Below are 15,685 nucleotides of genomic sequence, written 5' to 3' on the forward strand. Positions count from 1 at the left end.
GGCTGCTATATGGCATCTGTTGACATTAAAGATGCATATTATACTGTTCCTGTTGCCATAGAACACCAAAAATTCCTGAAATTCTCATGGAGGGACAAATTATTTCAATATACCTGCCTACCCAATGGACTCTCATCTGCCCCAAGGGTCTTTACCAAACTCCTTAAACCAGTTTTTGCTGTGTTACGACAAAAAGGGATTTTATCATCTTCATACATTGATGACTGCTACCTACAGGGTGACTCCTATGAAGAATGTCATAACAAAGCAATCCAAACTGTATAACTCCTCCAAAAATTAGGGTTCTGCATTCAAGAGGAAAAATCTGTGTTGACTCCTTCCCTAACATTAACATACCTGGGATTTGAGCTAAATTCAGTGTCTATGACAGTCAGACTCACGGATTGCCGGATGGAAAAAACCAAATTAGCATGTGAAAAGCTAATTAACAAAGCCCAATACACAATCCAGACCTTAGCAGAAATAATAGGTTTGATTGTCTCAAGCTTCCCAGGTGTGGAATATGGGCCACTACACTACCGCAGTTTAGAGCATGACAAAACCCAAGCCCTTAAAGAAAGTAAGGGAGACTTCTCTGCCCTTATGACTATGTCAGAATCAGCAAAGCTTGACCTGCAATGGTGGATTTGCAATGTCACATCCCCCTTCAAGCTTATTTCTCACGGAGAACCTGATGTTATTCTTCAGACTGATGCATCAATCCTAGGCTGGGGAGGGGTCAGAGGTGACAAAAACCGGAGGGAGGTGGTCAAACGAGGAGGCCACACATCACATCAACTATTTGGAACTTTTAGCTATTTTCTTAGCCATAAAGGCTTTGTGTACCAACTGCACAGGCAGCCACATACAAGTTCAGTGTGATAACTCTACTGCTGTGTGCTACATTAATAACATGGGTTGTTCCAAATCCCAGGATTGTAATTACATTACAAAAGAAATCTGGAATCACTGCATTACACATAACCTCTGACTAAGCGCCACACACTTGCCCGGGAGCGAAAACATTGAGGCAGATTTTGAGTCCGGGCAATTCAATGATTGCACGGAATGGATGCTAGATCCTGACATATGCAGCCTTATAACAATGAGGCTAGGGAAACCCGACATTGATCTGTTTGCCTCCAGGCTAAACAAATTATGCTTACCATATGCATCCTGGAAACCAGACCCTGAAGCTGCATTTGTAGATGCCTTCTCAGTGGACTGGACTAATTTTTATTTCTATGGTTTTCCCCCATTCAGCCTTATAGGGAAATGCCTAGACAAGATCCAACAGAACAGGGCAGAAGAGATTCTTATTGTTCCTCTTTGGCCCAGCCAAAGCTGGTACCCCAAACTGTTTAGAATAATGGTCGAACACCCATTAGTAATACGCCACAGGAGGTCACTTCTAACCCTGCCAGGAACTCAACAGCTACACCCCTTGAGAGAGAAGCTGAATGTCCTTGCTTGTCCCTTATGCGGAATCGAGGCTTTTCAGAGAAAGCTACCAGTATCATCCTGCAGTCCTGGAGACAATCCTCCCGGAAACAGTATGACACGCATATCAAGATATGGTTTCTCTTCTGTTCTGAAAGGGAAACTAATCCAATTCAACCAACTATAGGTGAAGCAGTTGACTTCCTGGCAATGTTATATGAGAGTGGGCTATCTTATAGCAGCATTAACACAGCCCGATGTGCCCTATCAGCCATATTGGATGTCCCAGACACCGCAAGTCCCCCATTTGGGGAGCATCCAGATGTTAAAAGGTTCATGAAAGGCATCTTTTAGGGGCGTTCCCCCTTACCACGTTACAATAAGACTTGGGATGTAAGTTTGGTTCTGCAATATATACAATCCTTGTGTAACACAGAGAATTTAACATTGAAAGAGCTTACATTAAAGTTTGGTCACACTGGTTGCTTTAACCACAGCTCAGAGGGCACAGTCAATACATTTGATGGACATAAAGGGAATGGTTAAACAAAAAGACAAATACACATTCATGTTAAATGAAAACATCAAGCAAAGCAAGCCTTCCAAGGCACCAGCAGAACTCATAATTAGCTTAAAAGCTTATCCCGAGAACGAAACCCTTTGTGTTGTACATACATGTTTAATTTACTTAAATAAGACCAGTTCATTCAGAAGCAATGAGACTTCTCTTTTTGTTACATATCAGAAGCCTCATAAACAGGCAAGCAGAGACACCATAAGACGCTGGATACAGCAAGTAATGGTGAACTCTGGGATTGATATCACAGTTTACAAGCCTCATAGTGTTAGATCAGCAGCAACATCCAAAGCCAAATCAAACAAAGCATCTCTTACTGAGACAATGAAGGCAGCTGGGTGGGCATCAGCTCAAACATTTGCACGATTCTATGATAGAGTGATTGAAGTTGGACAATCTTTCTCCAACAGTGTTCTATCAGACTAATTAATAAAAAAGTTTGTTCCACCCATGTGTGTGCAATCAGTTGCTTTGAAATCTCACGTGACTTCGCAGTGTGCATGATGACGAGGCATTGTTTGGGATTCTGCCCAGTCATCAGTAGCACAAGAAGACACTCCACACCCAATATGGGCACACATTCACCCACCCGCATTTCTTGTGCTAACGGGCTGATTTACACACTAATGGCTTTAAAGACTGACCACTCGGGCGTCTAAGTGCTTTCTCACGTGACTTCTTGTGCTACTGATGACTCGGCAGAATCCCAATCAAACTCCAACTTACGTGTAAGTCTCGTTTAATTTTCGATTTTAGCCCAAACATGCGTAATGTATAATTTGTGTAATGATATTAATGAATGAAATCTAGCGAAATCAATCTTTGAAAACTTCATTTGTGAGACAAACATGCCAGAAATTAATAATTTTAGAAATTTTGTAAGGTTTCTAAGAAATGAGTTGACATTGTAATCATTCTGAGAAATAATCAGCAACAAACATGCATGGTAATTGTTTCTGCACTGATTATGTTCGTGAGTTGGACTTCCTGTGGTTTCCTATATATACCTTTTGTAGAATTTTCTTGGTATAGTGGGTCTAAATCGATCTCTAATCAAATTATATCATTTTTCTAGGTCTTTGGTGATATCTTGAGTAGCAAAAATATTGGCAGTTATCGACCAGCTTATTGTTGGTCTGCAAACCTTTGGTTTCCTATTAGAATATGTGAACCCATCAAAGTCTGATGCAGCCTATTTTCACAGTGGAAGGTAACACAACCTTTAAACCCACATGATATTCTACTTAATGCCCTGAAACCAGAGTACAGCGAGGATGGCAGCAACTTAAAGACTGAGGAAATGAACATTTACAAATTCTTCTGCGACGATTTTCAAGATCTTGAGATAACAGAAGGTGAGGTGTCAAAGAAATGAAAATTGAGCTGGCATTCGAAATTTAGCTGGGGAATTTCAGTTTTTGTAGGTTGTATTGCTCCTGGGGAGGTACTTCATTTTTCTTTATATTAACAGTCATCTCAAAATTGACATTTAGTCAATAATAAAGTCATTAGCATATGAAGTTTTCATTTTTTTTTTCTCAAGTAATCGCAATTTGGCATGTGAGAAGAGAAATGCATATCATATTTTGAGTACTATGCATCATAGTCTTGCTAATGAAATTCATAATTGTTTCAAGAAATTGAAAATGTGATGTATGCCAGTGACTTCATCATCGATTAGAATCGATGTCTTTTCGTATGGACAACATTTTGAGATTTGCTGTATACAAAATTAATATTATTACATAATATTATAGTGTCTGGTTCAGTACCTGGCTCCAACACACCAAGTCTTGCATGGCGCAGAATGCCCGGACATATTGCCTTTGCCGCCTCATTTGCATACGCTCGTAATCACTGAAGCGCGCGGGAAGTTTGAAAATCTTGACCCGATTTACAAAAGAACGAGTCAATTTTGCGACAGGCACGTCAATACAAGTCAACTTTTCTTGGACTTGCGCTAACAAAATACCGGGTTTGCGACTTGAAAACTTAAGTTGAAATGTCAAAGTAATACTTCCCAGTTAAGAAACTGAAATTAGAACGAGTTAAGTAGTATCCATTTCTCTTCGAAAACTCGTAATTTTTAAGAAATTTTATATGTAGGAAACTTTTGAACTAAAATTTACTTGTCTCATTTTAAAAAATGTACACTTTCGCTTGAAACCGAAAAGGCGGGAAATTCAAAGCGGTAATCAAGCGCCTTCTTTTTCGGTTCAAACTCGGGCTAAATAAAGCAAAACTTGAACTTTTTGTCGACTATTTTCTGAACAAAGAAAGCAAAATAAACATATATACAGGCTAGATAAAAAAAAGAAATAACAATAACAAGTTTATACAATTCATTTTTTTCTTCCTAGCTGTACCACAACTTGGGAAAATCACAAAGCGAACTTTTGCTAGTGACAAGGGAAGCGAACGTTCGAACAAGCAACTCTACTCACAACGGATTTGTATTTAAAGTCCTAAAAAATTAAAAATTATGACTAGCGGTTCTAGGACCGGACAGCTCGGTTTATATTATACTCAACTTATTCTTAAGGTCTTAAGTCCCTCTCTTTCGTAGCTTTCGAGAAATCCTGCCTGAAAGTAGCGATAAATTGAATCCCAGGAGGCCGCCATCTTGAATACAACACTGAGCCTGCAATAGATCAGCAGATGCCCTGCGTGACGTCACTGCGTGCTTCGATCTTCGCGCGAAAATTTGTATTTTATCCGTATCTGTCTTTTAGATATTAGGAGTGAATGTCAGTAAAAATCAAACAAAATTTGAAAATTCGCGGACACGACCAAAAAATCGATTCGGCTTACATTTTGCCTATTGATAGGACTGGATGAGTAGGTAAAGGAAATAGGAGGGATTTGATCAAATATCTATTAATTTGAGAAATTACGAGCAAAAACGATTTCAGCCTGACTTTCGCTCAATCCGACCCAAAGCGACCTCGGTATTTAGGCGTTTTATAAGTGTTCTGTACAAACGCTAAAACAAAAGCAAATTTATTGATTGATCGCATCTATGTTAATTGGACCTAGTACAATCAAGATTTAGTAATTTCAACGGATATGAATTATTTTTGAGAAGAACGGAGGCCTTTTAAAATGACGACATGCATAGGGTGATAAATTCACCTGTAAACCACCTATCATTCGAGCAAAGAATAATGTATGTGGTATTTCATCAAAACTCTCAATATTTTCACCAGATATCCTCGAAAGGAAGTTCTTTAAGCTAAGTAAAAAAAATTCCGGGCTCTTTTTGATTTTGGCAGCATAAGCCCCCTTTAAGTTTCGAAAATATTGAGTCTTACTCCACGCACTGAAATCGACAACAAACTGCATGCGAGAAAGAGGAAGTCAAATAATTGTTTTTCTAGACCGACAAAATACTCAAAAGTACTTCTTCATACCTTAAAACGATTCCTTGGTATGTCTAGCTACTTTATATTTAATTATTTAAAATATTTTGGGAGTCAAACTGGAGTTTGAAATCCGCGCGCGGCTCGACTTTTTGGGACATAATTACGATAGTTAACTAAGTATGCTTTGGTGTATCGTAAGGTTCTGAAATGGCACATCGGTTGTGCTATAATACTAAATGAAAATAATTTATATTCAAACGTTAAGTCAAAAGTTTATTTCAGTGTCGTTTGAAGGAGCTTTGCCGAGAACTTTCACCATACGACTTTAGTTAAAATGCCAGTAATAATAACTTGTAGATTTCCAATTACCTTCGTGAATATTTAAATTCAATTTCCCCCCGAATACTTTCACTTGGTCGTCTTACAAACAAGATGTCGTGTTCCTTCAAGATCATATGCGGAGGAGAATGCGTCGCAGAAAATCGTGCGAGAAAAGCTGAAACCGTAATTCCATTAGTGTCTTGCTGTAAAGAAATAGCGAATCATAAGAAATCGCTCGATTTTTTCGGTATAGAGACTGAGGTGGACCTCATACTTGCTCGATGTGGAATGTTCAATTCATCGGGTTCAAATACTCAAGAGATGACTATTTGTCCGTCGCATCGATCAAGGCTAGGAATTGGTTGGAGAAGGACAAGGAAGTCATGCTGTATGCCCCCCTCGATTTCCAAACACGCAAGAGATTCAAGACGTGCTCCATTGGCACAAAGGGGAATCAATTTCTTTCAGTCTCGCAAAATAATGGAGATAACAAACGAGCTTATCCCTGTTGGTTCTGGTAAGCAATGAAAAACTAATTTATTTATGGGATGTTATAATTTGTTGCTGTTATGAAATGTTTACTGCTCTTATAGTGTTGGCTTGTTAGGCGATGGTATATACTGATTTAAGTCAATGGTTAATGAGTTACTAAGTGTTCATGACAGGGGTATCTCCCAATATGTTTGTGCATGTCATGCTCATAAGAATATCACTTAATAAATTTGTGATCGTTGAGACTTTAAAATTTTTAAATTATTTGATGGTAATTTTATTTATTTATTTAGTTTTCAATAGGCCTTTTGCAACAACAGGTCACGTGACCCTAACTCCCGTTAAAAGAGACGTTGAGTCAAAATAAACATCAGCAATGGAAAAAGCACCTCAATATTAGCAAGATGGCAAAGTTTCAGCTTATAACATGTAACACAGGAGAAATGGCAATTTAATGCCATTTCTCCTATAGTCATCGTTATGAGCTAAAACTTTTGCCCTTTTAATAATATCGAGGTGCTCTTTTCATTTCTGATGTTGATTTTGACACAACTGTTCATTTTAAGGGGTAGGGTCACGTGACATGTTGTTGCAAAAAAAAAGGCCCATTGTCTCAGCTCTCCCACACAGTCAATAGCTGTCATTACGGTTGCAATGACTCATTATGCATTGTATCGATCCAGTAGTCTCGCTTGAATGATCATTAAAACAAATAAGGTTCTCTCATTGTGGGGTCAACTGTAATAACAGCTAGTGGTTACCAAACTATAAGACCCGGGTACTAAGGACCTTTATCACTCAGCAGCCATGTTTATTCTTATGAGAATAAAAATCTTGTTTCATTAGCATAAATGTATTCTGAATTCCAGAATACGCGTAGTGGAATCTATTGTGTAAACCAACATGGCTGCCGCGTGAAAAAGGCCCATACTGGGCCAGACATACGGCTCTTTGTTCTGACTTTAAAAATCCGTCCAGTCACGTGGCTTTTCATGAAGATTTGCGCATGCAAAATCCGTAGAAGTCGGTTATAAATTTGCTTAGGTATATTTCCCTACTTGTTGTTGATAGGAATTTGTCCAAAATGCCGTATGTGGCTGGATAAACTACAGACTGAAGAGTTAGAAAAGTCCAAGGTAGAAGTGACGGAGTATATAGAAGAAATGACAACTAATATGGAATCCCTGAAACTGGTGAGTGAGAAAGATTTCGATTTTCAGTCTTGAATTACGTTATTGATTCGAATGTTTTTTCTTATTTGTTATCACACTGATTTGGAATTGCTTTGTTTCACAGACTCGTGTGACACCAGATTCACCAATTACTCCAAAGTGTAGAAGAGAAAGCGTATATGTGCCTTCTCGAGAAGAAGAGGAAGAGTTAGATGAAAGCGTCGAAGCTTCTAAATGTGACAATGATGATAATGATGATGATGATGATGAGCCCCGTCGACAGCTCAATGGTTTTTTACAGCTTCGAGATATAAGTCCAATTCGCGTTTCCCTATTAGTACCCTGGAATAAAGCCCACGAAAGAACGAAGCGACGCTACGTAAGAAAAGCGAAGCAATGTATTTCTGCTGTGTTAGATGTTCTTACTCCGGAAGATTCCATAAGCCTTTGGAGGGCGTTGTATGAAAATAACAATGTGGGCAAAGATGAAGAAGAAATCACACCCAAAGGTGATAAAGAACTAGAACTGCTCGAAGCCTATGCTGAAAGTTATGCAATAGCACAGCATTGGAGCACGCGGCGACAAATTCTGTCAATGATGGCTGACAAAATTACCTTCAAAGAACTTAAGCAACATATTCCTATGCTGACCCGATATCGTTACAACATAGCTCGTCGGCACAGACTGTTACATGGCCGAGCAGCACCGCTTCCAAGTTGGGAAAACAAAAGAATGAGAATTGATCCGTCTCAGAGCATTTTGTTTCTTTTATTACAAGCCCTCACGCTATCCAGGATGTTCCTTTTGGAGAGAGGCTTCTAAAATTATCTACTGGTGAGATCGTCAAAACTCCCAACGTCATCAGGACAATGATACCAGAACGTGTTGTGCAGCAGTATGAGCAATACTGTAAGGAAACAGCCTTTAAGCCCATGAGCAAGCGAACACTACAGAGAGTTTTGACCGTTTGTTCTGCTTCTACTCGTACATCTCTCCAAGGACTTGATAATTTTTCAGCACAGGGAAGTGACGCCTTTGACGAGCTTGACAGCCTTGTTGACAAACTAATTGATTGTGGAAAAACTCAAATTTGGGGCAGAGACATCAAGCAACAATTACGATCATCACAACAGTACCTGAAGGGTGATTATAAGGTTGGTATCTACCGAATAGAGTAACATTCGTTGCCTGTGTAAATTTACTGAAACCTTAATTTAATCAATTGATCCGTTTAATCTCTTTTTTTTAGTTGCATGTTGCTGAATCGTCGACCATTTCAGATCATTGTCGCGTTTATGCGCTTAGTGACCCGAACGACGCAGACTTCAAAGGCGATTGTGACCATCTCCACCTTGATTCACGTGCGCAATGCTCTCAGTTGAAAAACGTATTTCGCATCTTGGAAAATGAATGCGCCACTACATCATGTAGTGATGGAGAAGATCTGTCCACTAAGATGAGGCAAAGCATTCCGTCCTAAACAAACTTGATAACAAATCTGTGCTCTTGGTACAAGACTGGGCAATGAAGTATATACCACGGAAATTCAGAGAAGCCCAGTCTGACTGGTTTGCCAAGCGTGGTCTCCCATGGCACATTACGGTTGCTGTTCGGAAGTCACAAGATAACAAGCAGCTTGAGTCTACAAACATTGTTCATGTGTTTCAAAGCTGTACACAAGACAGCAGCACGGTGTCTGGCATAATGGTAGATTGTCTTCGTTTGCTGAAAAAGGAAATGCCTTACCTGGAAAAAGCGTACTATAAACAAGACAACGCTGGCTGTTATCATAGCGGAAATTCCATTGTATCTGCTAAGCTGGCTGGTGATCTTGCTGGCGCGACTATAATAAGGAATGACTTTTCGGATCCCCAGGGAGGAAAGGGGGCGTGCGACCGCCAAGCAGCCATAATTAAGGGGGCAATTGGAAGGTATGTAAATGAAGGCCATGATGTAAACAACGCTTTACAACTCAAAACTGGTATTGAATCAGGACAAGGACTAACTGGAGTTAAGGCCACCTATGTTGCTGCTACAACTGCTAGCACACTTTCATTGAAGTGGGAAGGTATAAGCCTGCTAAATAACTTTGAATACGAAATGAATGGTATTCGAGTATGGAGAGCATTCAATGTTGGTCCAGGCCGATTAGTGCCTTGGGATACCTTTGGCGTATCTACTGAAAAACTCGGTGCTTTAGAAACCCTGAATTCAACATCTTTGGCATCTAACCCCGCCTTTCGAGTTGTTAGACACCGATACACCAAGAAAACTTCAAATGCAATTCAGTTAGGTGAAAATGAGGGAGAAGGAGAAAAGGAAGAAGTAGAAGAAGAAGAGAAGGAAGAAGAATATGAAGAAGAAGAAGAAGAAGAAGAAGAAGAAGAAGAAGAAGAAGAAGAAGAAGAAGAAGAAGAAGTAGATGACGATGATGATGATGATGATGAAGCCATGTTATTTACGTGTCCAGAAGAAGGTTGTATAAAAGCATACAGCAGATTTTCTTCTCTTCAAAATCATCTTGATACAGGAAGGCACAAACGAATGCCTGAGCACGAAACCCTATACGATAAAGCAATTAAAGAATACGCCTTTAAACTGACAGAGGGAGCTACTCGAGTTCCAGACGTTCAATGTGAAGCGGTTGGTGGGAAAGAAGATTTAACTGCTCTTCCAATGGGCTGGGCCCTCAAGTCTGCGAAGAAAAAGAAGCGTTTCACATCAAAGCAGACTGCCTTCTTAACTGAGCAGTTTCAAATAGGAGGAGTCAGCGGAAGAAAAGTAGACCCCCAAGAAGTTTCCAAGGCAATGGCTGTAACCCGACGTACCGACTGAGCCCGATTATTTCCCCCAGATGAAGTGCTTACCAAACAGCAAATATCCGGTTTCTTTAGTCGCCTCTCTGCAAAGAAGCGTCTCAATTGCCCAGTTGTAATGGAAAATGACGATGAAGATATATATGCAGCAGAAACTGAAACACAATTTTCCACCTTGTGTGTCAATGTAATGATGGCGGTGCAGTTAAATCACCCGATTATTTGCTTCGATTTCAATATCTGTGAAATGGTTCAGAAGAACAAGTTATCAAAACTATGTGTAGAGGAGTTGAGGAACGTTTGCATCGAGCTTGGAGAAGATGTTGAAGACCTTTCCCAAAGAAGGAAAAAGCCCTACATTGAACGAATAAACAATATTGTCAAAAACTGTTGTTCATGTACTGCGTAAAGTCTGCATTCTATTCAATCCGCACAATAGTGTTCTATGCTCGACGGCGTGTAAAAGGTCGGGAGTTCGTGAAGAGTGGATTATGAAGCGGCTTGATCGTACTGAAACAAGACACCAAAAAGGTTTGCATAAAACCACGGAATCAGGAAGAGAATACTGAATCCGTACGTATCCGCACTGAATACTGAACAAATACGTAAAAAGGAATTTGAATTTAAATATTCAAATTGGAAATCTACAAGTTATTATTACTGGCATTTTATCAAAAGTCGTATGGTGAAAGTTCTCGGCAAAGTTCCTTCAAACGACACTGAAATAAATTTTTGACTTAACGTTTGAATATAAATTATTTTCATTTAGTATTATAGCACAACCGATGTGCCATTTCAGAACCTTACGATACACCAAAGCATACTTAGTTAACTATCGTAATTATGTCCCAAAAAGTCGAGCCGCGCGCGGATTTCAAACTCCAGTTTGACTCCCAAAATATTTTAAATAATTAAATATAAAGTAGCTAGACATACCAAGGAATCGTTTTAAGGTATGAAGAAGTACTTTTGAGTATTTTGTCGGTCTAGAAAAACAATTATTTGACTTCCTCTTTCTCGCATGCAGTTTGTTGTCGATTTCAGTGCGTGGAGTAAGACTCAATATTTTCGAAACTTAAAGGGGGCTTATGCTGCCAAAATCAAAAAGAGCCCGGAATTTTTTTTACTTAGCTTAAAGAACTTCCTTTCGAGGATATCTGGTGAAAATATTGAGAGTTTTGATGAAATACCACATACATTATTCTTTGCTCGAATGATAGGTGGTTTACAGGTGAATTTATCACCCTATGCATGTCGTCATTTTAAAAGGCCTCCGTTCTTCTCAAAAATAATTCATATCCGTTGAAATTACTAAATCTTGATTGTACTAGGTCCAATTAACATAGATGCGATCAATCAATAAATTTGCTGTTTTAGCGTTTGTACAGAACACTTATAAAACGCCTAAATACCGAGGTCGCTTTGGGTCGGATTGAGCGAAAGTCAGGCTGAAATCGTTTTTGCTCGTAATTTCTCAAAATAATAGATATTTGATCAAATCCCTCCTATTTCCTTTACCTACTCATCCAGTCCTATCAATAGGCAAAATGTAAGCCGAATCGATTTTTTGGCCGTGTCCGCGAACTTTCAAATTTTGTTTGATTTTTACTGACATTCACTCTTAGGTTTTATTTCTACGTCTATTATGCCTCATTGTATGGTCCCAGGATGTACAAATGGTTCGAGAAAAACTCAAGGAATATCCTACCATCGATTGCCTAGCGATGAAAAGTTAAGAAAGGTGTGGATCTCAAAAATTCGCAGACATAACATTAGAAAGCCTGAATACAGCTATGTTTGCATCGAGCACTTTACTCCTGACTGCTTTCAATCTTCATTTAAAAATTTATGCGGCCAAAGATACAAAAGAACCCTAAAATCTGAATCAGTTCCAACGATTTTTCCGCATTCAAGTAAAAGAAAGGAACGCCAAAAAACACTTGAAGGACTTCGAAAAAGAGAGAAAAACGAGGTGAGTAAAAGTCATGTCCTACTGTTAACTGAAATGAAAAGCAAAGGGTACAAATAGCTTGTGAAATTTATACCATTGAATACATATAAGTTTGCTTTTACATGCTTATAAATATTTTCTTTTTGAAATTAAAGGAGCTTGAAAACATATTGGCAGCAAGTGTGACCTCTTCTAGCGAAATGGAAGAAAATTGTGATGAATATATAACTGAGAAAATAGAGTATGAGCCAGACATCAACTTCTTAAACAAAAGTTGTTTAACAAAAGTGGATGCAGAGACACAATGCACAGTGTTACCAAAAAGGACCATTGGCACTCAGACACTCTCCACTTCCAAATGTAACAACTGAACAGGTTACAGCACCTTCAATCTGAGAGCAGAGGACCAGCAGAAAATTTCAAACCAAGACTATACACATATTGATTTGGATCACAATTATGCTGTTAGTTTTAGCCTGCCTGACCATGGAATGCACTTAGGAACTGAGGTAAATGAACCTGAAGCCCCAGAAGGTTCCATTCATATTGAAGATAATGATCAAATGATTGATGCCAGCAATTCATGTACCAGTGTTGATGACTGTGATAGTGATTTTGTGTATTCACAGTCAGAACAGAGTGAATCTGAGTCTGAGGACACCAAGTTTAACAAGGATCGGTTATTTATTGTGTTTGAAAGTCAACTAAATGAGCTATTTACTCATTGTAAAATTTGTGGTTCTCCAGTCTGTGAAGTAGTTAAGACTCAAACTGGAAGCATGACAACAGTAAGTGTCACATGTCTTGGACACCATACATATAAGTGGAATTCACAGCCAATTATACGCAACACACCAGCTGGTAATCTTCTAATACCTGCAGCAGTGACTTTGACAGGAGGAACTTTTCAGGAATATTCTCATTTTGCTGATGCTCTAAACCTGTGTTTCATAAGCTCTACACACTTTTACAATGTTCAAAATAAAATAATTTTCCCACTCATTAACAGAGCATACGAAAAACAGAGAAATGAAATAATCAATGACACAAAATCCCAAGGACCAGTCGATTTGTGTGGAGATGGTCGCTCAGATAGCCCTGGGCACAGTGCCAAGTACGGTACCTATACCTTGATGGATGAAAAATCTGGGAGAATTTTTGATTTTTCAATGGTCCATGTTTCTCAAGTATCCTCATCGCATGCCATGGAATATGAAGGGTGCAAGAGATCTCTTAACAAATTAATAGCTCAAAATGTTTCAATAAACTGCCTAACAACAGATCGCCACACCCAAATTACTGCTCAGTTACGAAAAAAACAATCCCTCCATTAAACATCAATATGATGTATGGCACATAGCTAAGTGGGAGACTAAAAAGCTAAAAGCTAACTCAGAAATCTAAAAAAAAGCAAAATGAAGATCTTCTCCCATGGATAAAGTCCATTTCCAACCATTTGTGGTGGAGCGTACAAACCTGCAATGGAGATGCTGAGCTATTAAAGAGTAAGTGGGTATCTATTGTTAATCATATTGCTAACAAGCACAGCTGGAAGGAAGGAAGAAAAACCCAAAAATGTATGCACCCCAAACTTACAAGGCAAGAGAAAAAGAAGACCCTCTGGTTAAAAGCTGGCTCACCTGCTCATGTGGCCCTTGAAGAGATTGTGTACAATAAGAAGTTGCTGAAAGACATCACTAAGTTAACAGACTTTCATCACACAGGAAATCTCGAGGTGTATCATTCACTTTTATTGAAGTATGCCCCTAAGAGAAAGCATTTTTCCTACCAGGGAATGATTGCTAGAACGCAACTAGCAGTTCTAGATCACAACAACAACTGCAGCAGAAGACAAGCTACAGTCAAAAAAGGGAAAAACCAAGGTAGCCACAGATACAAAGTGGTATTTCCAAAAGGCAGAAAAACATGGGTAGCAAAGCCAGTGTTAGAAGATAAATCATACGAAGTCACAACAAGAATAATGGAACAGGTGATTGATGAGCATGAAGCTGGGACCAAATTCACAACAAGAAAACCAATCAACATACCAAAAAATATTGCAACTGCACCAAAACCACCAAAGGAAGAGGTGATCAAGAACCACAAGTCAAGAATGGGAAAAAATAAACTCAAAGCCTCCCATGATTAATTATAATATTGGTGGTAAGTGATACCATTATCATTAATTCTTATAATTATGTGTACAAGGTATTCTTTCAACAATTTTGGTACATTTATCAAAAAATTCTGACATCTTATCAAATTAAAATAATTGCTTTGTATATTAATTTAGTTCTACAGGGCTTGACACTAATGTATTTATTATTGTTATTTATCTTTTTATCATTCTACTTTTTAATTTTTAAGACATAATCAAATCAATATTCCAAAAATAAAATCATAATGAGCTTTACATGTCCACACTTTAGGTAGTTTGACTGTAACTAGTGCAAATAAAATCAACTAGCCTGCTGGATTAGAAGCTTTTCAACATCTGACTACCAGTGAAGCTCATTTTTTTAAATTGCCAGTTTAACTCTGACCAGTAGTAAATATCTTATTGTGAAGTTGGGATAAGAAAAAAGACTTTAGGAATATACTGCTCCACTGTGACACTAGTGTCGAACCCCGATTCAAACTGTTATTTCTATACATCTATTTATTCATCTGAATAACGAAAGCCAACAAATTCAAAGTCTTCTTCTAAGCCTGGAGGTGGAAAGTGGGCTCGTATACACATGACAGCACAAGACGGCAAAACAACCCTTATTTCTTTCCCCAAGACTCCCCAACACCATCTAACTAACTGTCTGTAAGCTGTGTGTCTATTTTTCTTATGTTCAGGCCCTTCATGGCATTGGTTGCCATACTGATGTCGATACTGGAGCCAAGCAGCCCCCAAAACCCATTGATTTAGACACAGCTTTAAATCCAGGTTTGTCCGTAATACAGGTAATGTCACTCTCCAAATTTTCCTTTTCAAAAACTTCACGATTGTTTTCGACTTTCTCTTGTATTTCGTGGCAACAAATGCATTCTAGCTCTCTGTCCATGATTTGACAATGTCCACATTTGCACCTGAAGGTCGAAAAGGTGAAATCAAGTTTTGAATTTATACACGTTTTACAGCGGAATTAATTATAGATTGAAATGCTGACTAACTTTAAAGCTAATGTAAGAATAAATAAATCAATCAATCAATCAATCAATCAATCAATCAATCAATCAATCAATCATTTCGGCTTACCAGTCTAAATTATTAAGTCTTTCAGGTGTTGAACTGCTATATGAATCAGACGGCGAATCTCCTTCTGAAGAAGATATTTCACGTGTTGGCTGAAATTGATAGCCTTCTGTACCGAAGTTTTCCACTTCAAGACTTATAAATTCTTCAGAACCATCGCTGGATGAGACTGTGTCACTAGAATTTCTTTCCTCGGAAGAAGAACTCATTATTTTTGTGTTTTTCTTTTTTGTTTTGAACTTTTTTCTCATCACTGATATGATCGAAGCACGCAGTGACGTCACACAGGGCATCTGCTGACCTATTGCA

At 38.6% G+C, this 15,685-nt stretch overlaps 1 protein-coding gene and 2 pseudogenes across 2 annotated transcripts; 2 read left to right on the forward strand and 1 right to left on the reverse strand.

The window, feature by feature from the left end:
• The first annotated feature begins 1,275 nt into the window (after positions 1 to 1,275).
• Positions 1,276 to 2,443, forward strand: LOC148906397 (uncharacterized; annotated as a pseudogene).
• A 3,209-nt stretch (positions 2,444 to 5,652) lies between these two features.
• On the forward strand, positions 5,653 to 11,102 carry LOC148906398 (uncharacterized; annotated as a pseudogene). The gene is made up of 5 exons (XR_016121422.1): positions 5,653 to 6,217; positions 7,264 to 7,385; positions 7,489 to 8,519; positions 8,615 to 9,658; positions 9,752 to 11,102. The product of XR_016121422.1 is annotated as an uncharacterized LOC148906398 (transcript).
• A 3,293-nt stretch (positions 11,103 to 14,395) lies between these two features.
• On the reverse strand, positions 14,396 to 15,618 carry LOC148906399 (uncharacterized). The gene is made up of 2 exons (XM_089038214.1): positions 15,380 to 15,618; positions 14,396 to 15,210 (listed from the first exon to the last, which is right to left on the reverse strand). Exons 1-2 carry the CDS (start codon positions 15,583 to 15,585, stop codon positions 14,982 to 14,984), a joined length of 435 nt encoding a protein of 144 aa, XP_088894340.1. The 5' UTR covers positions 15,586 to 15,618; the 3' UTR covers positions 14,396 to 14,981.
• Positions 15,619 to 15,685: the final 67 nt, after the last annotated feature.

This window comes from Actinia tenebrosa, unplaced genomic scaffold, assembly GCF_029948245.1.
Source record: "Actinia tenebrosa isolate PJP-AT-01 unplaced genomic scaffold, QUT_ActTen_1.0 PGA_scaffold5__44_contigs__length_20552954, whole genome shotgun sequence".
Classification (NCBI taxonomy): Eukaryota; Metazoa; Cnidaria; class Anthozoa; order Actiniaria; family Actiniidae; genus Actinia; species Actinia tenebrosa.